Source organism: Dendrobates tinctorius, unplaced genomic scaffold, assembly GCF_039654945.1.
Source record: "Dendrobates tinctorius isolate UK_male_01 unplaced genomic scaffold, ASM3965494v1 ptg000205l, whole genome shotgun sequence".
In the NCBI taxonomy this organism is placed as follows: Eukaryota; Metazoa; Chordata; class Amphibia; order Anura; family Dendrobatidae; genus Dendrobates; species Dendrobates tinctorius.
In genome coordinates, this window is record NW_027361872.1 from 1,865,350 (window position 1) to 1,892,840 (window position 27,491).

The window sequence follows — 27,491 nt, forward strand, 5'->3', positions numbered from 1 at the left end:
CAGATAGAGGTGCATCTCACGTAATGGTGTGAACGACACCCTAAACAGACATGTGTGCAATTGAAATACTAGGCAGCCGCCCCATGGATGTTTGATGGGTTAGTAAGTGGCTTGTTTCAGTAGTTTGCACCTGTGCTGCCCCTACTTTTATCTTGGGGGACCCGTTGCATCCTGTTTGTGCATTTAGGTCATTACATGATATTGCAAATATAGTTATTTATTATTTAGGCAAATCACTTATTTGGGGACATGGGCAAAAATCCATGCATGTTTTTTTCCGTTGTAGGATGAATATTCCTCATGTGCTTGCATTGGATGCAGATCTTTAGGAGATAGACAGAATCCTCATCACATCCTACATGTGTGAACATACCCTTATAAAGCCATACTCATCCGTTGTGTCTGAAAACTGTGATTTGCAGCTGAATTTGTCATTTATGCATTGTATTGTCTTGTCATTATCATATGATTGTGCGTTATCTGTGGGGTTACATAGGACTGCAGCTGAACCTTGCTAATTTATTTTTTTCTTTAGCTTTGAGTAATCACGCGATATAAGTAACGCAGCCACAAAGAATCTAATGGCGCATCTAACTCTACGTCTGTATTTAGTGCCTCTACTTTCCGCTGTGTAATTGCGCTGTATTTCATGCAGAATGCGCTGTCATTCCAGCTTCTGCCTGTGGTCGATGATAGAAAACCACCTTCTAACACATTTCGTCTATGTCTAATGGGAAATCCAGCCGTGTTTGTTCTGTGGAACATCAGCGCAGGGAACTAGAGTCAGCACAAAGCATCACTGGGGACTGTGACGGAAAAGAAAACATGCCATTGTTTGTATAGGCAGATACATGGATGGACGGAAGTGCATATAGGCAATTATGGGGCGCACAGTGTTCATCAGTGACCAATCGTAGCAGAGCTCAATTTGTCATTAAGCACTCTGGACTGGTGTGTATACAACTTGGTTCCAAAACCGCAGCTCTGCTGCATCTGTATAACTGATCCATCTGTTTCCTTTATCCACTGGCGGACACAGGCAGAAAAGGGCCCCTGTACAAGAACAATATCCTCATAAATGTCTATGCCAGAGCAGACATCGCAGCCTGACTATGAATGACTGATGTGTGCTATTGGCCTTAAAGTGGTTGTCGCTACTGGTGGATCTTTATCTTCCTGACATCATCTGTCCAGGGCCACCATACACATTTGACTGCCGGGTAAGGCCGTTATGTCAGAATGAAGGTTGGGCCGACATTAGTCTAATATGTATGGGGCGCTTAAAGAGGTTGTCCACTACTTTTTCATTGATGGCCTATCTTTAGGATAGGTCATCATTGTTTGATCGGTCGGTGTCCGACATGCGGCACCCCAACCGATTAGCTGTTCTTCCGCCGGCCAGAAATGCTCACTTGCGGAGCTGCTCTGTCTTCTGATAGTGGCCACAGCAGGGTACAGCACATCCGCCTCCTAGTCAAATCAACAAGAGGTGGATGTGCAGTACCCTGCTGTGGCCACTATCAGAACATGGAGCAGCTCTGCAAGTGAGCGTTTTGGACTTGCAGCCGCCACCACCCGGAAATGCTGATCAGCAGATGTGCCGGGTGTCGGACTCCGAACGATCAGACATTGATGACTTTTCCTAAAGATAAAATGAATGAAAAAGTAGTGGACAACCTCCTTACTTCCCCATACACGTTTGACTAATGTCGGCCCAACCTTCCTTCTGACGCCGACAGCCTCAGTCGACAGTCAAATGTGTATGGGGGGCCCCGGACAGATGATGTCAGGAAGATAAGGATCCACCATGTCCATTTTCGGATAACCGATCCTTTTGTTCTCCAAGCGGCTCACGAGCACTCGGGCAGAATGAGCACTTCTTGGTATGGAAGAGACAGCCAAGAACGCTGTCTGCCAAACCTTCTAAAGTGTTTGGGGGCTCCAAAGCCTGGGTGCCTCTGCAGCTCCTAAGGCCATGCTCATGTTTTTATGATAGTCCTATAGATCTTCCAACCTATGGATTAACGTCCTTTGCTTTATAGTCATCGCCGTCGGTCATTTTACAGTGAACATCTATGGCGTTGCTTATCCGTCATCATCGCCTCGTCACTACACGACCATTGTCTGTAGATAAACGGATATAATGACGTCGTCCGATGCTTCATCAGATTCTGTAATCACCAAAGGGACGTGTAGTGCAATGAACACGAATGAAAGCAGCGATGTAGAAGAGATAGTGTTAAGGAAGATGTAATTACAAGTGGTCCTGTCATGTACATAGACGACTGCTGACAGATGGCGGAGGGTACAAATCACATTAGTGTGTCACCGATAAATACAGCTTATATCATGAGTGGCTGTGCCGCGGGGAGGGGAGACGGCTCAGACGCATCACTCATCCCACCCGCAAGCTGCAGAAGGTCCAAGGTTTAATTGAAAGGCTGACACTACACTTCGGTTTTATAGGATATAATAGGTAAAGGGTTTTTTTTTTCCCCTTTGTAGTCGGTGCTTCCATTTTTCCAGCGCCGTGCGGTAATATATGACTGCTCGCAGCTCCTATTCCAGGCATTATGCTGGGCTTTAACTATTGTGTGAAACGCTTTGATAAAAGGGCTTTTGTTTCACAATCGATCTTGTGTGCACTTTGCCGCCGGTAAATTACGTGTCTGCAGTTTCATTTTACACCACAGCAAGCCGTCATATGGGGGAAGAATAAAATGAGCTGCGTCAGGATCCAAAGGCATTTACAGCCGCACGGATGTAGCAGAGCTCAGAATGTTCTTTGGCAGCTGATATTGGCCAAGAGAATAGCTGTTATATACAGGGTGTACTAGGGCATAATATAACAAAAGACCGTGGGGTTAAAGGGGTCCACAGAACAAACACTAAGTTATGTATATGGTGCCTGTGCCCACCCTGACTCTCTCCTAAAAGAAGGATCGGGCATGCTTAATTTTAACTCAGTCTGTTTGTTCTTTAAAGTGGTAGGTGGGCATCAAAGGCAGCTTGTCCATCCATGTCATTCAAACACATGCACTCCCAGCTGACCCGAGCGTGCATTTGTATACGAGAGTCGAGAGGAATAAATGTCAGCTAGCAAAAAGTTATTGGACAACTTTAGGCTTATTATAAGGCCTGTTTCACATTTCCGTTTATTGACGGAAGGCCAACTCCGCCAGAGCTGTTAAAAACGGATCCGCTGCCGTTGTGGGCCAAACGGTCGTCACTGGATCCGTGTTGTGTACGGATCCGCTGGAGTCGGAGAGAGAGATAGAGATTGATTTTTTTCGGCGCGTCCAGAACGGTATTTAGGGTTAATATGCTCGGCAGGGGAAATCTGCCAGGCATGAGCACTATAAAATAGCAGACCGTCGCTGCGAAAAAACGTTGCATCGTCCGTCTCTTCCGCCCGGGAGGCGCAAAAATTTTCATGGATCCAAAAAATGGGTAGATCGTTTTTTTTCTAAAAGTGGCGGATTTTGACTGACGTAAAAAAAATGAAGTGTGAAACAGGCCTAAGAGAACAGACATATTTATAGTCTCTGACATCACTTGTAGGGCGCAGTCAGACGGCCATATAAATCGGACCCAGATCGGACTGCAATGCACGGACTGGCCAGCGGCTCTCCTGACCCGAGTGGGGCGGCTTCATATATTTCTATGCAGCTGTCACACTCGGGTCAGGAAAGTCGCCAGCCAGTCTAAACATTCCAGTTCAAGCTCGTTCCAATTTATAAAGCTGTCTGACTGCGCCCTTAAAGGGGTTATCAGAACCACATACAGTGGGGAGAAAAAGTATTTAGTCAGCCACCAATTGTGCAAGTTCTCCCACTTAAAAAGGTGAGAGAGGCCTGTAATTGACATCATAGGTAGACCACAACTATGAGAGTGAAAATGGGAAAACAAATCCAGAAAGTCACCTTGTCTGATTTGGCAAGATTTATTTTGCAAATTATGGTGGAAAACTAGATGGTGGCCCGATTCTAACGCATCGGGTATTCTAGAATATATATGCAGTTTATTTTTGAAGATTTAATAATCAATAATGCACCCCCCAATCCTGATATGTATGGTTCTCTCACCCCCAATCCAGATATGTATGGTTCTCTCACCCCCAATCCAGATATGTATGGTTCTCTCACCCCCAATCCTGATATGTATGGTTCTCTCACCCCCAATCCAGATATGTATGGTTCTCTCACCCCCAATCCTGATATGTATGGTTCTCTCACCCCCAATCCTGATATGCATGCTACCCCTCAACCCCCTATCCTGGTATGCATGGTCCCCTGACCCCCCAATCCTGGAATGCATGGTCCCCTGACCCCCCAATCCTGGAATGCATGGTCCTCTCACCCCCCAATCCTGGTATGCATGGTCCTCTCACCTCTATTTCCTGGTATGCATGGTCCTCTTACCCCCCTTTCAGGGTATGCATGGTCCCCTCACCCCCCAATCCTGGTATGCATGGTCCTCTCACACCCCAATCCTGGTATGTATGCTCACCGTCACCCCCCTTTCCTGGTATGTGTGGTCCCCTCACCCCCCAATCTTGGTATTCATGGTATCCTCACCCCCCTTTCCTGGTATGTATGGTCCCCTCACCCCCCAATCCTGGTATGCATGGTATCCTCACCCCCTTTTCCTGGTATGCATGGTCCCCTCACCCCCCTTTCCTGATATGCATGGTCCCCTCACCACCCAATCCTGGTATGCATGGTCCTCTTACCCTCCTTTTGGGGTATGCATGGTCCCCTCACCCCCCAGTCCTGGTATGCATGGTCCACTCACCCCCCCAATCCTGGCATGCATGGTCCCCTCACCCCCCAATCCTGGTATGCATGGTCCCCTCACCCCCCAATCCTGGTATGCATGGTCCCCTCACCCCCCCAATCCTGGTATGCATGGTCCCCTCACCCCCCAATACTGGTATGCTTGGTTCCCTCACCCCCCTTTCCTGGTATGCATGGTCCCCTCACCCCAATTCCTGGTATGCATGGTCCCCTCACCCCCCTTTCCGTGTAGCCACGACCAATCAGCGTCACGGCCCTCTGTCCGCGACCAATCAGCAACGCGGCCCTGTACAAAAATAATATTACAAAATAAAAAAAAGTTATTCTCACCTTCCGACGGCCTCCTGTCTTCTTTCCACGCGCCCGGCCTCGCGTTCCCAGTAATGCTTTGCGGCTTAGACCGCTGATGACGTCGGTCTTCTTTCTCGCTCTCGCGAGAGTGACGTCGGTCTTCTTTCTCGCTCTTGCGAAAGTGAGGTCATCAGCGGTCTAAGCTGCAAAACATTACTGGGAACGCGAGGCCGGGCACGTGGAAAGAAGACAGGAGGCCGTCGGAAGGTGAGAATAACTTTTTTCTATTTTAATTCTCTTTTTTATAGATTAAGGCCTGCGCCCACCGCTGATTGGTTGCGGCCTGGTGGGAGCCTGGCGGCCGCGACCGATCAGCGGGCCGTGATTTCGGTTACAGACATACACGATAAGGCGTTTATATATAGATAAGTATTTGGTCACCTAAAAACATGCAAGATTTCTGGCTCTCACAGACCTGTAAGGGTATGTGCACACGCTGCGGATATGGCCTTGCGTTGTACAGTACCTTTATTTCCTATGGAAAAAAAAAAACGCAGTGCACATGCTGCGGATTTTTCCGCGCGGATTTGCTGCAGGTTACAATCCGCAGCATGTCAATTCTTTGTGTGAATTCCGCTGCGGTTTCCTACCTTCACCATTGTGAGGTGAGAAACTGCAGGGCAAAACCGCAGGCTAATCCGCAGGTATACCGCAGGTCTTTTGACCTGCGGATTTTACAAAATCCGCAGCACCTAAAAACTATGTGGGCACATAGCCTAACTTCTTCTTTAAGAAGCTCCTCTGTCCTCCACTCACCTGTAGTAATGGCACTCAAACAGTCACACTCCAAACTCAACTATGGTGAAGACCAAAGAGCTCTCAAAGGACACCAGAAACAAAATTGTAACCCTGCACCAGGCTGGGAAGGGCTACTAATATATACACATTATTGTAGCACTTACGGTATATCACAGTGTGTAGAATGAGACACTTCTGAAACTATGTGGGACAAAATTCCTGCATTCCCATGTAAAGGACATGCCGCTGTAACTAGCTGAGATAATTGGCAAAAAGATGAAGGCTACCCATAAAAATGCCAACGCAGAAGAGATGACTAAAGATCTGCAACTCATAAGGAGCCTGTGCGTGATTCAGCAGCAGCGACGAGGGGTCTTGTCAGTTCGCCATCGCTACGCCTCCTTCCTTTGTCACGCGCAGCAGACGTGTTAGCTCGGTATCATTGCTGCGTTTGACCAATTTCCATGTGCTGGAGGTAGTTCACATTAACTAAAGCAGGTTGTCATTTCTGTCACTGCAGATTACATTTCCTCTGAGCTGAATTCTGCAAATCACAGCACGATCCAATAATACAGCCGCAAAGTAACGCTTAATCTGTCTCCGAACCAGCGACCGTTCACATAAATAAAATGTGGGATTTAATAGACTTATAGTCAAAGTATTGTAATTACCAAACCTGGAAAACTATTCACCGCCTTCCAGAAGTCGCCTGTTATTGCGCGCAGTAGTAACCTGCAACAAAGATTCATATGCCAAATGTATCTATAGGGTCCTATTCACACTGCAGATGCCCAATGCCCTGACCTTATGGTATCCATCAGACTGTTTAACTTTTGTGTTTGACAGAGGTGTCTGTCACGGTCCCGTCAGCGCCGGCGTACAGTCACCGCGGAGCAAGGACTCACCCACACTGCAGAGGGGCCCGGGGTCAGACACGGCCGGCTAGTTCAAGCAAACAGGACCTGGAGAAGCTAAAGTCAGTGAGCAGTGAAGGACCTACGGTCATGTAACCGCAAGGGGGCAGGGCTTAGCGTCCTGCTGTCAGATATAGGCAAAATACTATACAGGAATACTCAAAGTCAGACAAACTGGGTCATACACAGAGATAACAATAAAGTACCAGGGATGAGACTGAACGGATAGTCGGGGACAGGCAGTGGTCAAAGCCAAACAGACATAGAAGGTACCAAGCAGAATCCAACAAGCAGTATCCAGAGAACAGACCAAGTCGTACACAGAGTATCAGATAAACCAGAACACAGCACAAGCACACTCAGGGGTCACCACACTATGCCAAGGACGAAAGTATAACTGACGGGGATGGGAGCGTCCTGAGGCTATAAGAAGCTTTCCCAGAACCAGGGAGAGGCCACAATCATAAGCACCAGGTGTGCAGGTAAGCCTGCACTGGAATCACAACCTTTAACCCCAGAAATGCCAGTCATCAGCACTGGTTCCAGACATTAACCCCACATGTACGAGTCAAACCCGCACTGAGATCATGACAGTACCCCCCTCTCAACGGAGGGCCTCTGGACCCCCAGGCTTGTCCGGGTACTTAGCATGGAAAGCTCGCACTAGGCGATCAGCATGCATCAACCGGGCTGGTATCCAGGATCTGTCTTCCGGACCATACCCCTTCCAATGAACCAGGTACTGTACCGACCGCCGTACCAACCTGGACTCTACGATATGACCAACCTCGTACTCCACCTGCCCCTCGACCAAAACAGGAGGAGCAGCGGACTCGGAGTCCCCCCGGACTGTTTCAAAAGGTTTCAGTAGAGATTTGTGGAAGACGTTAGGGATCTTGAAAGAGGGTGGAAGGCACAGCCTATACGCCACTGGATTGATTTTTTTCACAATCTTGTATGGGCCAATGAATTTGGGCCCCAACTTGGCTGAAGGAACCTTCAACTTAATGTTTCACGTGGAGAGCCAATCCTTGTCTCCAACCTGAAACGTGGGCCCTGGTGTTCGTTTCCTGTACGCGAAAAACTTTTACCTGCCCTGAGACCTAGATATACTCCGCTGGACTTCTGCCCACATATTCTGTAATCGCTGAACACCCCGAGTCCAGACGAGAAAACTCACAAAATGAGGACTGAACCCATAATTGATCAAAAAAGGAGTCATACCCGTGGATTGACTCACCCGACTATTGAAGGCAAACTCAGCCAACGGCAGTGCATCGCACCAGTCATTCTGTCTAGCAGAGGTTAGACACCTGAGGATCTGTTCCAGGGACTGGTTAGTGCGTTCCGTCTGACCATTGCTCTCAGGATGGTATGCAGACGAAAAGGATATCCCTAATTTTTTGCAGAAAGCACGCCAAAACTTAGCCACAAACTGCACACCACGATCTGACACCACATTCAGGGGTACCCCATGCAACCGGATCACATGCTGCACAAACAACCTGGACAACGTCTCAGCTGACGGTAGTGCGGACATGGGTACAAAATGAGCCTGCTTAGAAAACCTGTCCACCACTAGCCATACCACCATATTACCCTTAGATGGAGGGAGATTGGTAACAAAATCCATGGATAAGTGAGTCCATGGTCTATCGGGCACTGTCAAGGGCATCAGCTCCCCTGCCGACCGGCTATGAGAGCTTTTGGAACAAGCGCAGACCCCACAACCAGCAATGAATTTTTTTATGTCCGAACCAAGGGTAGGCCACCAAAAGATCCTAGCCACCGCCAGACGCGTGGCTGAAATACCAGGGTGAGCACTCAGCTTGGATTCGTGGAACTCCTGCAAGAGTTTCAGGCGAAGTTGCTCTGGGACAAACAACTTACCCCCCGGCTTGGCCGCCGGTGCCCGCGACTGGGCCCCCTGAATCTCCCATTCCAATTCAGATGAGACCTCTGCTAACACAACCCCAGGGTGAAGAATGGAGGACGGTGGCTCGGGGGGAGACACCGGCTGAAAACTGCACGATAAGGCGTCAGCCTTGACATTCTTAGACCCTGGACGAAAAGTAATCGTAAACTGAAAACGGGGGGAAAAAAAAGTGACCAACGGGCCTGCCTGGGCGTTAGTCTTTTAGCAGATTCAATGTATGACAAATTTTTGTGATCCGTGATCACCGTAACTGGGTGACTGGCCCCCTCCAAAAAGTGCCTCCATTCTTCAAACGCCAATTTGACTGCAAGAAGCTCTCTTGCCTACGTCGTAATTTCTTACCGCAGCAGAGAACTTCTTGGAAAAGAAAGCACATGGCCTGAGGTTGGTTAGAGTGGCAGGCCCTTGGGACAACACCGCCCCCACCCCCACCTCGGAGGCGTCCACTTCCACGACGAATGGTTTGGACGGATCTGGCTGTACTAACACAGGAGCAGACATAAAGCTTCTTTTCAGGGTCGCAAAGGCCTCTTTTGCGAACGAGGACCAGTTTCTCACATCCGCACCTTTTACATGTAAGATCTGTGAGTGGTTTGACCACCTGTGAAAACCCCCGAATAAATTTGCGGTAATAATTGGCGAACCCCAAGAAGCGCTGAAGACCCTTAAGGTCTCGGGGTTGCACCCAATCCGCAATGGCCTGCACCTTCTTGGGGTCCATGCGAAAACCCTCACAGGACACAATCCCAAAAAAGATAATTCTTGAACAAAAAACACACATTTCTCCAATTTGGCATACAGATGATTTTCCCTCAGTCTTTGGAGAACGGTTCGTACATGATTCAGATGAGATTGACTGTCGGGAGAGTATATCAGAATATCGTCTAAGTAAATGACAACAAAACGACCAATGAGATCCGAGAATACCACGTTGATGAAATTCTGAAATATGGCTGGGGCATTGGTAAGACCAAACGGCATGACTAAATTTTCAAACAGTCCCTCGGTCGTGAGGAACACGGTTTTCCATTCATCCCCCTCCCGGACCCTTATCAAATTATATGCCCCCCGAAGATCCAGTTTGGAGAACCATTTTGCCCCTGAAAGTTGGTTACACAAATCGGGAATCAACGGAAGGGGGTACGTATTTCGTACAGTAATCTTGTTGAGCTCACGAAAATCGAGGCAGGGACGTAAACCGCCATCTTTTTTCTTTACAAAAAAACCCCCTGCCGCCACAGGTGAGACTGAGGGACGTATGTGTCCTTTGCGAAGACTCTCAGCAATATAATCTTTCATGGCCAAGCGCTCAGGGCCAGATAAATTAAACAGACGGGCTTTAGGCAATTTAGGCCCCGGGACTAACTCAATAGCGCAGTCAAAGGGTCTATGTGGCGGCAACGTCTCGGCCTCGCTTTCAGAGAAGACATCTTCGAATTCTTTCAGGTACTCCGGAATACCTTCCAGCTCGACAGATGTCACAGATACAGATTTAACAGGTTCAACCAATAGTGCAGACTTATCACATAACATCGAATCATTAAACCCCCACTGAACAATCTCCCCTATTTTCCAGTTAATGACTGGGTTATGGTGTTGTAACCAGGGCATGCCCAACACCAATCCTGCTGGTAGATTGTCCAGAACCAAACAACTTAAGTTTTCCACATGGGTAGCGCCCACTTTGAGCGAAAACAAGTCGGACATAAAGAGAATTCCCTCTTTAGTGAGGGGGGAGGAGTCAATGGCCACCACTTTGATCGGAACCTTAAGTTTAACTGTCCCTATCTTACTGCGTGTGACCAATTGGGAGTCAATGAGATTGATGGATGATCCGCAGTCCACGAAAGCTGTAGAGGGAAAACAACAACCGTCCACTAACAGTTCCACATGAAGCAACACCTTAGAAAACGAGGAAAAGGGTACCTGAGGGTCTGAGTAGTCTCCCCGCTGACTACCCAGACCTAGTCGTTTCCCGTCGACCGGGTTGAGGATGGACAATCAGGACACTTCCTTTTCCATTGTCCCGTTTTACCGCAGTAGAAGCATAACTGCTTTTCTCTCCGGCGTTGTCTCTCCTTTTCCTTCAGGAAGAGAGCCCCTACGTCCATGGGCACAGAAACAGTCTCTTTTCCACTAGGGAACAATGGAGTCTCTGCCTGCATCACCCCCCTGGCCCGCAGCCTGCGGTCCATCCGGACGGCGTGGGTCATGGCGTCCTCGAGTGAGTTAGGTGGGGGATGTAATGCCAAGGCATCCTGTAACCGCTCGGACAAGCCTCGGTGAAACAGTCCTCGGAGTGCGGTGGCGTCCCAAGAGACCTCTGCGGCCCAGCGGCGGAATTCTGTACAAAACCACTCAGCCGAGTGTTTCCCCTGACAGACGCTCATCACCATGTCCTCCGCCAATCGCACTCGGTCCGGCTCATCATATATGTGCCCGAGGGCCTCAAAAAACGCATTCACAGACACTCTCTCAGGGGCAGTGGGAGGAAGGGAGAAAGCCCAAGCTTGTGGGGACCCTCTTAATAGAGACATAATGACCCCAACCTTCTGACTTTCGTCCCCAGAGGAACGTGGCTTCAAACTAAAGAAAAGTTTGCACCCCTTCATGAAGACCCTGAACTCCTTTTTGTTCCCAGAAAAGAAATCAGGCAGTTTAACAGGTGGTTCTGGGGACACCAAAACAACATACGTAATTCGCCCCAGCCCCCAGAGACCCAGCAGCTAAAGCCCCCCGCACTGTCTCAGAAACCTGCTGCTGAGAACGAGCCAGAGCTTGTGCTCCAGAGATAAACCCTGAAACATCAGACTCAGATTTTTCATTTGCTCAGTAAGAGATTGTATGGGATCCATATTTCTCAGCAGAGAAAGAAAAAAAAAAACCCAAAAAACTTAACGGTCAGTTATAATGTCACGGTCCTGTCAGCGCCGGCATACAGTCACCGCGGAGCAAGGACTCACCCACACTGTAGAGGGGCCCGGGGTCAGACACGGCCGGCTAATTCAAGCAAACAGGACCTGGAGAAGCTAAAGTCAGTGAGCAGTGAAGGACCTACGGTCATGTGACCGCAAGGGGGCGGGGCTTAGCGTCCTGCTGTCACAGATAGGCAAAATACTATACAGGAATACTCAAAGTCAGACAAACCGGGTCATACACAGAGATAACAATAAAGTACCAGGGATGAGACAGAACGGATAGTCGGGGACAGGCAGTGGTCAAAGCCAAACAGACATAGAAGGTACCAAGCAGAATCCAACAAGCAGTATCCAGAGAACAGACCAAGTCGTACACAGAGTATCAGATAAACCAGAACACAGCACAAACACACTCAGGGGTCACCACACTATGCCAAGGACGAAAGTATAACTGACGGGGATGGGAGCATCCTGAGGCTATAAGAAGCTTTCCCAGAACCAGGGAGAGGCCACAATCATAAGCCCCAGGTGTGCAGGTAAGCCTGCACTGGAATCACAACCTTTAACCCCAGAAATGCCAGTCATCCTCACTGGTTCCAGACATTAACCCCACATGTACGAGTCAAACCTGCACTGAGATCATGACAGTGTCCAGCAAAAAATGCATATAATGTGTTACGCCAGTGGATGACATGTACCACTATACAGTGGGGCAAAAAAGTATTTAGTCAGTCAGCAATAGTGCAAATTCCACCACTTAAAAAGATGAGAGGCGTCTGTAATTTACATCATAGGTAGACCTCAACTATGGGAGACAAACTGAGAAAAAAAAATCCAGAAAATCTCATTGTCTGTTTTTTTTTCATTTTATTTGCATATTATGGTGGAAAATAAGTATTTGGTCAGAAACAAGCAATCAAGATTTCTGGCTCTCACAGACCTGTAACTTCTTCTTTTAAGAGTCTCCTCTTTCCTCCACTCATTACCTGTAGTAATGGCACCTGTTTAAACTTGTTATCAGTATAAAAAGACACCTGTGCACACCCTCAAACAGTCTGACTCCAAACTCCACTATGGTGAAGACCAAAGAGCTGTGAAAGGACACCAGAAACAAAATTGTAGCCCTGCACCAGGCTGGGAAGACTGAATCTGCAATAGCCAACCAGCTTGGAGTGAAGAAATCAACTGTGGGAGCAATAATTAGAAAATGGAAGACACACTGATAATCTCCCTCGTTCTGGTGCTCCACGCAAAATCCCACCCCGTGGGGTCAGAATGATCACAAGAACGGTGAGCAAAAATCCCAGAACCACGCGGGGGGACCTAGTGAATGAACTGCGGAGAGCTGGGACCAATGTAACAAGGCCTACCATAAGTAACACACTACGCCACCATGGACTCAGATCCTGCAGTGCAAGACGTGTCCCACTGCTTAAGCCTGTACATGTCCGGGCCCGTCTGAAGTTTGCTAGAGAGCATTTGGATGATCCAGAGGAGTTTTGGGAGAATGTCCTATGGTCTGATGAAACCAAACTGGAACTGTTTGGTAGAAACACAACTTGTCGTGTTTGGAGGAAAAAGAATACTGAGTTGCATCCATCAAACACCATACCTACTGTAAAGCATGGTGGTGGAAACATCATGCTTTGGGGCTGTTTCTCTGCAAAGGGGCCAGGACGACTGATCCGGGTACATGAAAGAATGAATGGGGCCATGTATCGTGAGATTTTGAGTGCAAACCTCCTTCCATCAGCAAGGGCATTGAAGATGAAACGTGGCTGGGTCTTTCAACATGACAATGATCCAAAGCACACCGCCAGGGCAACGAAGGAGTGGCTTCGTAAGAAACATTTCAAGGTCCTGGAGTGGCCTAGCCAGTCTCCAGATCTCAACCCTATAGAAAACCTTTGGAGGGAGTTGAAAGTCCGTGTTGCCAAGCGAAAAGCCAAAAACATCACTGCTCTAGAGGAGATCTGCATGGAGGAATGGGCCAACATACCAACAACAGTGTGTGGCAACCTTGTGAAGACTTACAGAAAACGTTTGACCTCTGTCATTGCCAACAAAGGATATATCACAAAGTATTGAGATGAAATTTTGTTTCTGACCAAATACTTATTTTCCACCATAATATGCAAATAAAATGAAAAAAAACAGACAATGTGATTTTCTGGATTTTTTTTTTCTCAGTTTGTCTCCCATAGTTGAGGTCTACCTATGATGTAAATTACAGACGCCTCTCATCTTTTTAAGTGGTGGAACTTGCACTATTGCTGACTGACTAAATACTTTTTTGCCCCACTGTATGCTTCTATGGTGGCATAGGTTTGATGTTTATGAAGGGGTGACCGAGGCGTTAGCCCTGGGTGCTGGGTGCCACGGGAAGCACTTTAAATGTTTCAAGATATCTAGATATAGAATTAAGGCAGTACAATGAACCCATTGCCCTGGATGAAGGAAATCCTACCTTCTAGAGTTGACCATCGAATGGGAACCCTGAAAACCATAGATCTTCTTTTGATTCGCTAGCCTGGAGGGACGTCACATTTGTGCAACAATGGTAATGTCGTGCCTGGCCGGCTAATCGAAAGACGAGCCAAGAAAGCTTTTAGGTAGGAGGTGATTCTTAGGGTTCCTCCCCAGCAACAACTATTTACTGATCTGGCAACTGTTCTGGGTCCTGCAAATCAATTTCCACCAATTTTATTTATTTATTTTAGGGTACCGTTACACCTAGCGACTCACCAGCGATCCCGACCAGCGATATGACGCTGTCAGGATCGCTGGTGAATCGCTGGGTGGTCGCTAGTGAGCTGCCACTCAGGCAGATCTCACCAGCGACATCATTGGGGACGGGGATCGCTACTTACCTGTCAGACGCGGCGATCCTGCGTCCTCCCACCCGGCTCCACGCGTCGCTCGTCGTCACAGCAGGAAGCGCCGCAGGAAGCTGACGACGAGAAATGGTCCAGCAGCTTCTCGCGCGATCAGCGATAATCAGCGGGGGAGCCGGTCGGAGGTAAGTATCACATGCAGCGATATCGCTAGTAATATCGCTGCAACGTCACAAAATCGGTGACTTTGCAGCGATATTGCTAGCGATATCGTAGTGTGTAACGGGGGCTTTACTCATTTATATGGCGCCATTAATTCCACAGACATTATCATCACTGTCCCTGATGAGGCTCACAATCTAGATTCCCTATCAGTATGTTTTTGGAATGTGGGAGGAAACCAGAGAACCCAGAGGAAACCCACGCAAACCCAGGAAGAACATACAAACTCCTTGCAGATGTTGTCCTTCGTGGGATTTGAACCCAAGACCCCAGCGCTGCAAGGCTGCAGTGCTGACCACTGAGCCAACTTTATGACCTGTAGCTCTGGTATACTTCTAAAGTGCAATGCAAAGGCAGGAATAAAACACAACATTAGTATTAGAGAACTAGAGGCAGCTGATACAGGGTCCACCGATGACAACAGTTGATGGGTATAGCTCACCTCCTCCCCTCCCTGAAAAATAGCTTGAGAGAGCATGCCCACAACATCTCTTTGTTATTTGTTGTTTTATTCTTACTGAAATTTGTATTGTCAGTGTGATTGCAATAAAGCAAATCCGTACATGCCAACTGTCCAGATTTTATGGAAATTAACATGGCGAATTATCGGTGTTCTTTGTCAAAAAGGGGTGAGGTTTGTGTTAAAAAAGGGCATTCCTAAGTAAAACCAGGGAGGGGATAAAAGGGTCTCTGAAATCCGAACACCAACGTTGGTAACTATGTAAATGTTTGAACTGCAGCTCAAACAAGACGGTTACTGCCAACACTATGTACAAAGCTAGAAAAATAATTTGTACAATCAAGAAATAAAAACAAATATGATTTCTAAAGGGACAAATTTATCAAAGCTGCCTACTAGAAAAATTGTCATGGTTGCTCATAGTAAACAATCAGAGCTCAGCTTTCATTCTACCAGTTTGGTTGTAATGGTTTTGATAAATGATGCTAACTGCTTAAAGAAGACCTGTCACTTGCCACAAATATGTATAAATGTTCACTTGGTGTAATTGCCCGTGTTCTCCTGAATCTTAAACTGTTTTTCTTTTGTTCCCGTGCCTCTCCGTTCCTGAGATATGGCCTCCTTTTCCTTGTATGTAAATCTAGCATTGTTGTTTTTTATTGTAATGGGGGCGTGGTTCTCAAGAAGACACCCACAGAGAAGAGGACCACACCCACAAAGGGGACCACACCCACTTAGATACAAAGACTCAAACCATATACAGGGAACAGGAGGCCATAACTCAGGACCAGAAAGGAGCAGGAACAAAAATTAAACAACCCTAGAGTCAGGAGAACAGCGTCATTTTCACCAAATAAAAAAAATTACAAATTTACGGCGCATGACAGGTCCCCTTTAAGTGTTGATCTTTTCTTTGTTAAAAAGGAAAAAGAAAGTAACATTCACTTCAAGTCAAACTGTAAATATCTTACTAAAATCTGATATTGAAGCCTAATTCATTTACATTTAGTTCTTTACGGTTTCCATATTAAACCAATTTTTTTATAATCTCCACTGAATAAAAGATACAGATATAAAGTTGTCACATCTCCTCCGCTAGGTGTCTGGAGACATTGAGTCAGGAGAGGTGAGTTAATATGCGCTTCACATTTCCATCGTATTAATCAATTTCCCTTAAACCTAGTGGCAGACATTATTATCTGTAATCAAACGGCTGCTCTGTGCCGAGAGTGAAAAGCAATGAATTAATGCCGCTGAAACATTTGCTGCTGAATTTTCATAAGAAAGCTCATATTTGACGTGCACTTAATGAAAAGAAAACCGATGTAAATTGCAGGAATTAAGAATATCAAGGGTTTTTCTTACAAGCGAAGTTACGACAAGAAGAATGACCCAGTATAATTGCAAGACTTCAAATATCTAGCTTTAAGGTGAACAGTATATTTGTAGCATTGACCACAAGATATGTTAGATGCAGTTTTGTGCAAAAGTTTGTGCGTCCCCTGGCAATAAGTTACGACATGACATACGAGACACTATATATGACACCTTTATTTCATATCTTACTCGTAATCTTACATATCGTGATCTGTTTTTCTACACAACTTGGTGAAGCTCCTGGGGCAGAGGGGTCGGAGGGAGGTGATCTTTCATCATTACTACTCAGAGTCATAAATCTGAGGCAATATTTTTTGAAGTAAGTGTTAGCGCTTGTACTTCTGCCAGGAATCGAACATCAGCTCCAAAAGTCCAAATCTTTTCTAAATTTCTAATGTTCAGACTGATCTTGGGTTTGTAGTTTTGAGTCAATGCACCCAGGTCTTTTTCTTGAAAACAAACGACTATTTATTGAGCTATTATAGGATTCGGTTCAAAGGATCAAATTTGCTGTCAGAGCAAGAAACTAGCAAATTGAAATTTCTGGTGTCTAGTAATTCACCGCTAATTGCTTCATATTCAATTACAAGGAGCAGTAACATAGAAGATGGCCAGGATGGACACGGACATTTATCAAAATGACGTATGCTGCTGCTATAGCAGCGGAGAAGCAGGTCCGGAAGATGAAGAATACTCGGCCAATTTAAGACTCATTTTAAACTGCAAACTAATTGCAAGAGGCTGCACGTTTACATCAATGCGGAACGTACACAGCTAATTAACTTTGCAAATGGACACTGTAGTAATCGAGTTGCTATCAGCCTGCAGTCATTATTCAGTGGCAGACCTTCTGGAGATAGCCACAAATTTCTTACACAGCTCTGTTGGTAGACAGACAATTGCAATTAGCAGTTTAAAGGGGTAGTCCAGGATTAGAAGAACTTCTTTCCAAAAAAAAAAAAGCACCACATCTATTAAAGGGTCTTGCTTTTGTTATTGTAACCTACTTCTATTTTTCCTCAAGATGAGTTGCACTAACAAGAAACATCCCATGGATTGGTATTGTGCTGCTTTGGAAGAAACCAGTAATATTTTCTAATTCTGGAATACCCTTCCTCCTCATTTTAATAATTGGACAAAACCCAAGACAGAAACAAAATGAACATATACCCTGCTTTAAGTAAATAAGTAAAAGCAATAGTGCATATAAATAACTTAGGGTATCTAGTAAACACCATTTTTGATTTAAAAAAAAAAGCGTAAAGGCCATCCCACCAACATCAAGGTTGCCCAATCAGGAAGGTCCTAACCTTTAGTATTAAAACCTTAGTATGTGCCAAAGTGACAATGTGAGTAAGGGCACAGTGGGACCGGGGCTCAAATGGATACCCAGGAAATAGGAAGCTGTATAAACGTTATGTCCAGCTCAACGAAAAGGAAGCCACATCCTTACCTGCACTAAATGCAGAAACTTAACTGAAAAAACTGGAGTATAAGTTGGTATGCATGCATGATCAGTTTCTAGTTGGGAATGGTTGCCCCTTTTACCTTTCTTCCTCAACTTTTGGGAATGATTGTACTTTTTACGTTTCATCTTCAACTTTGCATTTTGGAAGTTTGAGTATAAAATATTGACTACGGCAAAATCAATTTTTTCGTCTGTGTAGGCTCTAAGAATAACTCCGTTAAAGTCATGGGGAACATCTTTAATCTCTGCAAGATTTTGTTATTGCCTTACAAAAGCTGATCGATAATGAAATCGATAATGAAATAATGACCAATTAATTATGGCTTATCCTAAAAGCCTCTTTCCACAAGGCAATATTTAGCTTATCTATTAGTACGAACTCTTATTCCCAACCATTGGGCTGTGCAAGTATGACTACAATTGTCTGACAAACACACAAAAAAACGCTTGTTTGTTGACTTTTTTATGTGGGTCGGTAAGTCATTGTTGTCAACAGCACATATTCCGGTGTGTACGAGAACTGGGCTGCTGACAGTATGCAATGTGGAACGATTGTCCACATACAGGTCATATCAGTCCATGTAGAAGGGCCTTTAATCAAACATCGATCTACTTCTTATTATATCATTATGGAGAGAATATGCTTGTGTTAAACTATCATAAAGGGGTTGCCAAATATCTTTCGTTCAGGAGCTTACCGATCCCTTGCCTCCTGGCTTTCTGTTTACCAGGAGGCAGTGTACTCCTGAAGATTGACATTTTGGACTATAGATCTCATCAAGCCGTTGACCCAAACTGTGTGCTCTCCCATCCTGAAGGAAGAGGCAGCTTTGCCTCTGCAGCATCGGAGGAGCACATGGGCGCACTGAACCTATCCGGATCCAATGAGTCAGCAAGCTCCAAGAGGAAGGGCTTGTAAGCTTTTGTGCCTCGCCTAGTAGGCCAACCACTTCTGAAAGACTGCAGAGATAGCTGGTAACTTAGGCAAGGAGACACTGTGTAAAATTGAAAATCCCTTAGTTCTTAAGACCAGAGAGGATTTCTTAATACCTTTGCAATTTTACCATTGAATAAGTTTGGATAACCCCCTTGAAGGATAGAAAAAAAAAATCAGAAAACAATTTAATTTGTTGAACAATTTACTTGTTTGTCATTTACAGTATTATGGTCTTACATCTGTTTTTCCAAATCTACTATGTAGTGTGCAGCTCAAAATATTAAATTTGTAGAACTGTTACCCTTACATTCATCAATTGATCCAGTTTCACGAGTGTCTTCAAAAAAGTCTGTTATAATTTTATGTGATAATTTACTGGTCATTTACTAGCATTGTGGCCCTGGGCAACAAATGAGGAGTTTGTTGAATAATAAATAACCATAAAAGCAGATACCGGGACTGGTTAATTGTCAATTTGTTGTAAATGGCCCAGTGACATAAATCACTTACATCATAAAGTCTTTTATTTGTTTGCTTCCAGGGGCTTGTACTGAATAGACTTGGGAGGAACTCACTGGCTGAGAAGTACCTCCGGGACGCCGTACAGAATCAGAGCACGTCTCATGATGCTTGGAACGGACTGGGACAAGTCTTACAAGGCCAAGGGAAGCATGAAGCGGCTGTCGAATGTTTTCTGTCTGCACTAGACTTGGAATCCAGCAGTCCAGTGTCTTCATTCACCATTATTCCTCGAGAATTGTAAAAAAGAAAATTCTCACACAACTGGAACATTCTATTTAAGACTAAGTGTTCCTGCAATACTGAATGAGATTTTAATTTTGTAAATATTTTAATAATTTTATGTTGAAAATTTATTGCAATTAAAAAAAGTGCATTTTTTTTATATGGTCTATGGTTTAACTTTTTTTTGAGACTTCAATTTGACAAAACTAAATTTATTGCAATTTCCCCCCAAAAAAGGCTATAGCTGAATAATGGGAAAAGTAGAAATACCATTAACGAGCATTAGATTCTTTTGCGTTCTTGGTAGCCCTTGAAATAATAAGGTTTTAGTCACGAAACAGCACTCCGCTTGCCAACAATTGTCAGGACAAACACAATTGACTGTCAGTGGATGGACAAGGCAACGACTGCTTTTGCTACTAGGCAGGTTATTGGGGACTTCCTAGTAAATCTATAGTATATACACATCCAATTCCAACAAATTGATATCTATATATACTGTACGGTCACTTTCAAGCTCTGCAGTAGCCAAATAAAAACTAGCTGCCACCATCAATCGCTTATTACAGTCCAATTGGACACATGATACTGGTAACGTGGGGCCTCATGAGTCTTTAGGAGTGTGGTTTATAAAGCTATTAAATGTTATATATCTTATCCAGCAATTATGCAATGTTTATAAAACTAAACAAAAGATGTTACAAAGGTGACAACACAATACAGTATACACAATCATAGAAAAATAAAAGGAATAAAAGAAAGTTACTAGACCTGTTGCAAAGGGGAGCATTCCATTTAGGGAAATTGTAGTTCCTTACTTTCCTCTCCTTGGTGACCTCAGAAATGAAATGCGGCTCAAATACCAAAAAATTAGGAGATCCCAGCTAATCTGGAGGTCCTAGGCAGGAGATACTAATGCCATGTTTCCTATCATGTTTTTCACTTTCTATACACATGAGACATGGCATATACAACTTTATCTGGCATATATTAATTCTGGGCTGATGTGCAGACTACACAGTCATTCAGTTAAATGCATTGTATTCGACACTGCACCATGTTGCCGAAAATATGTCTCATATAACTATAGAATCTACACCTGTCACCATAAACCGAATATTCATATATGGTATCCGGCACCAACGAGTCTACATTATTGGCCATGTGTTGATGTGAAGTCAGTAAGTACTTATCACCATTCAAGTCTGTTATTTACTATTCCTACTGACCACTCCACAAGAGGTGGCTACATCATAGCGGCGGGTCGAGGAGCAAAGGGTTGATATGAAGTGCTAGCTGTCTTACAATTTATTATGAAGCCATGCTTCTATGTGCAATCTGAACTTTGACAGTTTTCCATACATGTTTTGATAGGGAAAAAAATATTAGACGAGTGCACCCAAACATCCATCATTGACAGCCACCATACAATTAGTCTTTGTAGTACCCACTGATAGACTAATAGTACAAAATAATGTCAGATTTAGCTCCAGACAGGAGTGCCATCATTGGTTATGGTTCCAGTATGCACTATACTGGATATCTACCTGAAGCTTGGCTCGGTGTCCACATGGAGTGCCGACCTAATATTTTATTCTTTGTGTTGCATAACTGTTGTTTTGGTTTGCCTCAGATGTAGATTAATAGTTGAGATGTAGTGAACACCTTCCACAATCACCCTTCATGGTTATATTGTTGAAGTGTCTGCCATAGAAAACACATCTGACATCTGTGTAGCCCAAGTCTCCATATGAAATCATGACATGCTCCATCAGGCTGAGTATTACAAGCCTTAGAGGATATGTTTACCCTTTCACAAAATTATATTTTATTGGTCATTGCTTCCTAACCACAAAGTTAAAGAACTTACTAAATAACCTTTACCTGTAGATAAAAATTGCAAAATCCATAAATACATCTCCGGAGAGGGGACATATTGCCCTCACATTTAACATATGAGATTAATTATTACTGGGGAATTGACCCAGAGGTGACCCTTCAACCTCCAATCCAGTAGGAACAGTGAACAGGCAATTACAACAATGAACCTGCTGAAAAACCACAACCAAGTCTAGGATTTGTATACTAAAAGGCGGAGAAGTACAGGGGCGTCCTCTGTTCAAAAGAATTATCTCAGACACTCTGGAGCCAATAGTTACTGATGAATATTGGGGTTTGCATCATTCTGATATGTATAGGAGATATATTTTCGACACTGTAGCAAATGGACAAATATAACGCATTCACTGACATCATCGTAAGGCTGTCCGAACACCTCTAACTTAATATTGGTCAGATGGATGATGCTATCCATGCCATATTTCATGTTACAGAAAAATAAAATCGTGATAGGTAACATGACAACTATATCTCCCATCTGGGACCTCTAGGGGAGATGATATCTTGAAAATTGGGGACCTGATAATCTTATAAAGACTTAGCACATCCTACGATCAGCATGTCATACGGGTTCACCAAGGGGAGGTATGTGGGAGTAACCTTGATCTAATAAAAAGCAGTTTGGGTTTTAGTCATTTGTCAGATCTGGAAAACAGCACTCTTTGGTTCTATCCGTTGCTATAAGGAGTTGTTTTAAGGAGTGCTTCCCTCTGCTAAGCTCTGAGCCATTTCCGTGACACAGGTTTAGTACTTTTGTTATCTCTAATATATTGTATTGTTTTGTTCCCATTTTGTAACATCTTTGTATCTTTTTTATAAACAGTGCCTCCTTTTCGGATTAAATATATAGTATAAATTTTAATAGCTCCGTTCCTCTTGCTCTGTAAACAGCACTCATGAAGACATACACTACCTGTAAGAGATATCCAATCGGCCTGTGTTAACGATTGGTGGTGGCAGCTAGTTCCTTTTGTTATTGTGCAATTGGCAGTGACTGTACCATGGAGAGTATATATATATATATATTCCATGCATTGGAATCAGAGGTGTATACTGTATATCATATGCTCAATGTGAGTTCCCCAATAACTGGCCTAGTAGGGAAAACAGCCTTGGCCCTGTCCATCACTCATCGATCAATTGCATATTTGTCCTGACTATTGAAGACAGCGGAGTTGTGTCACCTGACAAATTGGTGAACAGCGGTGGGCTCACAGAGCATTAGTGATCTGGGGTGAGCAATCATCCCTGTCCTTAGAAACTTGCATGGTACCTGCAAGGATTCTGTGCAGAGTTTTGTGGATCAAACTCAGTATCTATACCTGGGACAATACTGTGCATGTAGCTGTTACACCCCTCACTTGTTTTTCTGTTCTATCTTTTATTTGGCGAGTGACTGCCAAGATGACAGCTGCTTATAAGAAGCATGAGAAAGCGGTGCTGATCCATTTGCGTGAGAAGCGAGGTCTCAATGAGTCAGAGAAAAGCAAAGAGATGTTAATCTGTGACTTGGTGGAAGATGATGGTAGGCACTAATACGATGTAGCACCAGAGCCCGAGACCAGTGGAGCACAAGGATACCCAATTGTGAATCCAGTTCCAGAACTGTCCGTGTCAGAAGAGGAATGGACTCTTTCTTGCCACTCATTCTGCAGCCAGTGGGAGGATGTGACCCTCAAAATGCGGATACAGCTTGTGCTTCAAGAACGCAGAGCATGAGTTAGTCCGATTCCAGAAGGATAAATATACCCCACTGAACAGTGAGTCGAGTAATGTGAACACCTTTGAAACTCCGTCCCGAGCATTTTCCTGTCATGAACGTGGATCTGGACACATTTTTGAGAAAGTTTAAAGAGGCCTGCAGACAGTACCAGTTACCTGGTGACCAAAAGGCTCGATACTTAACCCCAGGATTACAAGGCAAATTCTGGAGGTGTTCATCACTCTCCCTCTTGAACAAGCTGGAAACTATGAGGCCATCAAACGGGCCCTGATAAGGAAATATCAGCTGACTCCTGAACCATACCGAAAAAAGTTCCGGACCATCTAATGTGGAGTTCACGACAGCTACAGTGATGTGGTGGACTGACTCAGAACTTCGAGCAGTGGGTCCAGGGACTATCAGTTACTACATTCGGGGACTTGAAGGACCTGATGGTAAAGGGCCAATTTCGTTATCTTTGCCTTGTGCAGATGCGACAGTGCTAGATGGACCTGGAGCCAAAGGAGTCCGCCGAGGCCGCACAGATCGCAGATATCTATGAGGCCACTCATACACCTGAGGTGCGGAAGTCAGCCATTGCAAGTTGGAAAAGGGCTAAACCAACACCCTATTCCCCTGCAGCCGGTCCTCGGGGATCTCGCCACATCTTCCTGCACCAGGCCTGCATCTGATTCCAGCTGGTGCTTTACCTGCAATCGACCTGGACATATTAGCATCACCTGCTCGAAGAGGCCGAAGAGGAAACCAACATCCGAGGCCCAGGGCCCTAATGCTGCAGTCCTTTTTTGTGGGTGGGGCTGTTGGAAGGGCCCATGAAAACTTGCAACCGGTTACTGTGGAAGATATCATCACTGTGGGGCTCAAGGACATCGGTGCAGAACTAACCCTCATCCAACCAGAGTTTGTGTTTCCTGAATAACTTATCTCTTCGAAGACCCTGACTGTTACCGAAATTCTGATGGTCTGAGTTTTCCTAGACTGGGGTGCCAAGAGGGGTTAAGGGAAGTGGGGGTGTCGGAGAACCTCCCCACAAATGTTTTATTGGGGATCGATTTGGTCGCTCAATATGTTCCAGACAACCATCCCAGATCTTGTGCTTTATGTGACTGAAATGTCGATAACTTGAATGCCAATGTTATGCATGATGAGAATGTGTTTTGTTGTACAGGAGAAAGCAGCCATGTCACGCTGCAGGGTGATGTTGCTGAGGGTTCCCTAAAAGGAGCGAGCATCAGTGCTACTGGCAATGGGGAAAGGCACCGTTATCATAAAGAAACTGGTCATGTGCAGCTGACCAGTGTCACTGTGACATGGCCGGTGGTTAGGACTGCACCTGAGGTATTAGGGGAGGATGAAGACTGGCCGGGGGATCATAAAGAAGATGGTCACGTGTAGCTGACAACATGGTGGGCAGTATGAGAGCATAGAGTGAAGAGGGATCACATAATAGATATGGAGAAGGGGCAGTGTGAAATACGGACACAGTATGGAGAAAGGTTAGCCTGGAAGAGGACATCGTGGAGATATAGAGCGCGTAAAGGAAAACAGTGGAGAGAGGACAGCCATGGTATAGGCTGAGGTTCACAAGGGCGGACAGTGTGGCAGCTGTAGCTGATTATGGCAGGGATTGGGGTGGTTATAGCTCAGAAGGGCAGATAGTGTTGAGGTCTTACACTGTATGAGGCTTATTTAGGGCATAGTATGGACAGATATCTTTATGCGTTTTTGTCATGTTTTTGCTTTAATTTTCTATGCCTTTTTGTATTAATTTTTTTTATCAATTAATAGGTGAAAAACACTGAAAGAATTGACATGCCGCAGATTTGAAACTACTTCGAATTTGAAACATGCAAATACCTTATGAGATTTTGGTTTTAGTGACGGCTCCCAGAATGAAGCAGAGGAAAAATCATTTCTATCACCTTAAAGGGAATCTGTCACCTACCCTTTGGCGAGCGATGAAAACGAGGTCGGTCCGGTCCGATGGGCGGTGTTCCTGATGTGTGCCGCCTCCCCATCCTTGCCCGCCGTCCGCAGGTTATTGCTGAATTGGAGTAGGTGTATGCCATTTTTTGCACGTGCGCTAAGCATTCATAGCTAGCGCACGCGCAGTATGCTTTGCCAAACTGCGGGCAAAGCCGAAAAGCCGGACTGCGCATGCGCCGGTTAACTAAGCCCCGGAAGTATTTTGCTATGTTCCGGGGCTTAGTTAACCAGCGCATGCTGCGCGTGCGCTAGATATGAAAGCTTAGCGCACACGCAAAAAATGGCGTACTCCTCCAATTCAGCAATAACCTGCGGACGGCGGGCATGGATGGGGAGGCGGCACACATCGGGAACACCGCCCATCGGACCGGACCGACCTCGTTTTCATCGCCCGCCAAAGGGTAGGTGACAGATTCCCTTTAAGTCATCAAATCATATTTGGAGAAAGCTTTATCTCAAAGCATACTGACATTAAAGGGGGGAACACTGCAAGCATAGAATCTCAGAAGATAGGAGAAAGAGGTAGACCCCATCCTTAGGTTGGAGGGACCACCAAAGTCATCATACTGATCAAACAGTCCCCAGGATGGTCCAACCCAGGCAATGGTAATTCATTTCTTTCAATGTTTAATGACACAGGTGAAAGTGGCAAACAATGACACGAGTGGAAAAAAATAGATCATTTTCTGATGACACATTTTCTTTAACAAGGAAGCAGATTAGTAAGGCTGAAAATGTGGGTGATGCTTGGAGATCTTATGGTTAGGACGTTGGGGTCCTGAGTTCAAATCTCACTAAGGAAAACATCTGCAAGGAGTTTGTATGTTTGCCCCGTGTTTCTGTAGGTTTCCTCTAGTCTCCATCCACTCTCCAGATACTGATAGGGAATTTAAATTGTGAGCCCCAATGGGGACAGTGATAAAAAAAAATCTGTACAATGCGGAAATTAATAACGCTATATAAGTGAGAAAAATAAATATTATACTTGATTATTTTATACATTATACTTCATCATTATTATACATTATATACTGGACACAAGTATCAGGACACTCATCTTAATCATAGAATTCAGGTTTTTCATTAGTCTCATTGCCCCCCAGTGTATAACATCCGGCCCCTCGCCCCCAGTATATAACCTTCGGCCCTTCACAATGTCATCTGCCTTTACTGATATGTGACGGAATGGCAGGTGCTGCAGAGCTCACTGATACCAGCGTGGTCCTGTAATAGGAGCCATCGGTATAATAAGTCATTTCTTCCCTCCTAAATATTCCCCCATCACCTGTGAGTGGTTTTATTGAGAAGTAGAAAGAGCCGCTGCAACTCAGACACAAAGTGGTGACCACGTAAAGTTACAGATTGAGGTCACCGAGTGCGGAGGAGCAGAGAGCATAAAATATACTAATGTTCTAATGACTCCATAGCTGCAGGGTCCAAACCTAACACTAGCACAAAAATCTGTGCTCTCACCAGGAGCATCCTAGCCAAGCAACTGCATGCAGCCTTACATCACCAAGCACAATGCCAAGCAAGGGATGGACTTTGGAGGAAAAGAAACGACTTCTGTGCAGGGAAATCTCAATGCTTCAGCACTCAAGACTTTTTGGATAATTGTATACCTCTAACTGTGTGAAAAGGTTTGGGATGTTTTTTTCTGTTCCAGCAAGACTGTGCCCCAGTGCACAAAGAAAGGTCCATAAAGACATGGATTGGGAGATGAGAAAGAACTTGACCGGCCAACACAGAGCCCTGACCACATTCCCATTGAACAGTTAGGGATGAACTAGAACGGAGGTTGTGAGCCTGGCGCTCTCCTCCAATGTTCTTCTGGATGAACGGGAAAAAATTCCCAGACTCCTCCAAAATCTTGTATAAATTCTTCCCAGTAGAGTGGAGACTGCTATAGATCCTTATTAGTGCCTATAGATTTACAATGACTTAAAGACCCAATACATTTGTCCATGTACTTATTTTTCACGCTGAAGAAAATTTTTCTTTGACTTGGATATATCCTTTACCTATTAACACGTGTTTATTTTGAAAAATGTGAATTTACAGAAAAGCTGGAGGGAATTTAAGGACAAAAAGTGATATTATCTAGAAAATATTATTAAAGTTGACAGATCGGCTTCATTGTTTGTTCCGTTAGAATCCACTTTTATGGTGACCTCCCGACACTCCATAG

At 45.0% G+C, this 27,491-nt stretch overlaps 1 protein-coding gene across 1 annotated transcript in view; it reads left to right on the forward strand.

The window, feature by feature from the left end:
- TTC7A (tetratricopeptide repeat domain 7A) overlaps positions 1-19,855 on the forward strand; it is a 421,036-nt gene extending 401,181 nt beyond the window's left edge. Inside the window, exon 20 of the mRNA XM_073554004.1 lies at positions 19,493-19,855. Coding sequence (XP_073410105.1) covers positions 19,493-19,714 — 222 coding nt within the window. The 3' untranslated portion in view covers positions 19,715-19,855. The remainder of the gene's footprint in view (positions 1-19,492) is intronic.
- Positions 19,856-27,491: the final 7,636 nt, after the last annotated feature.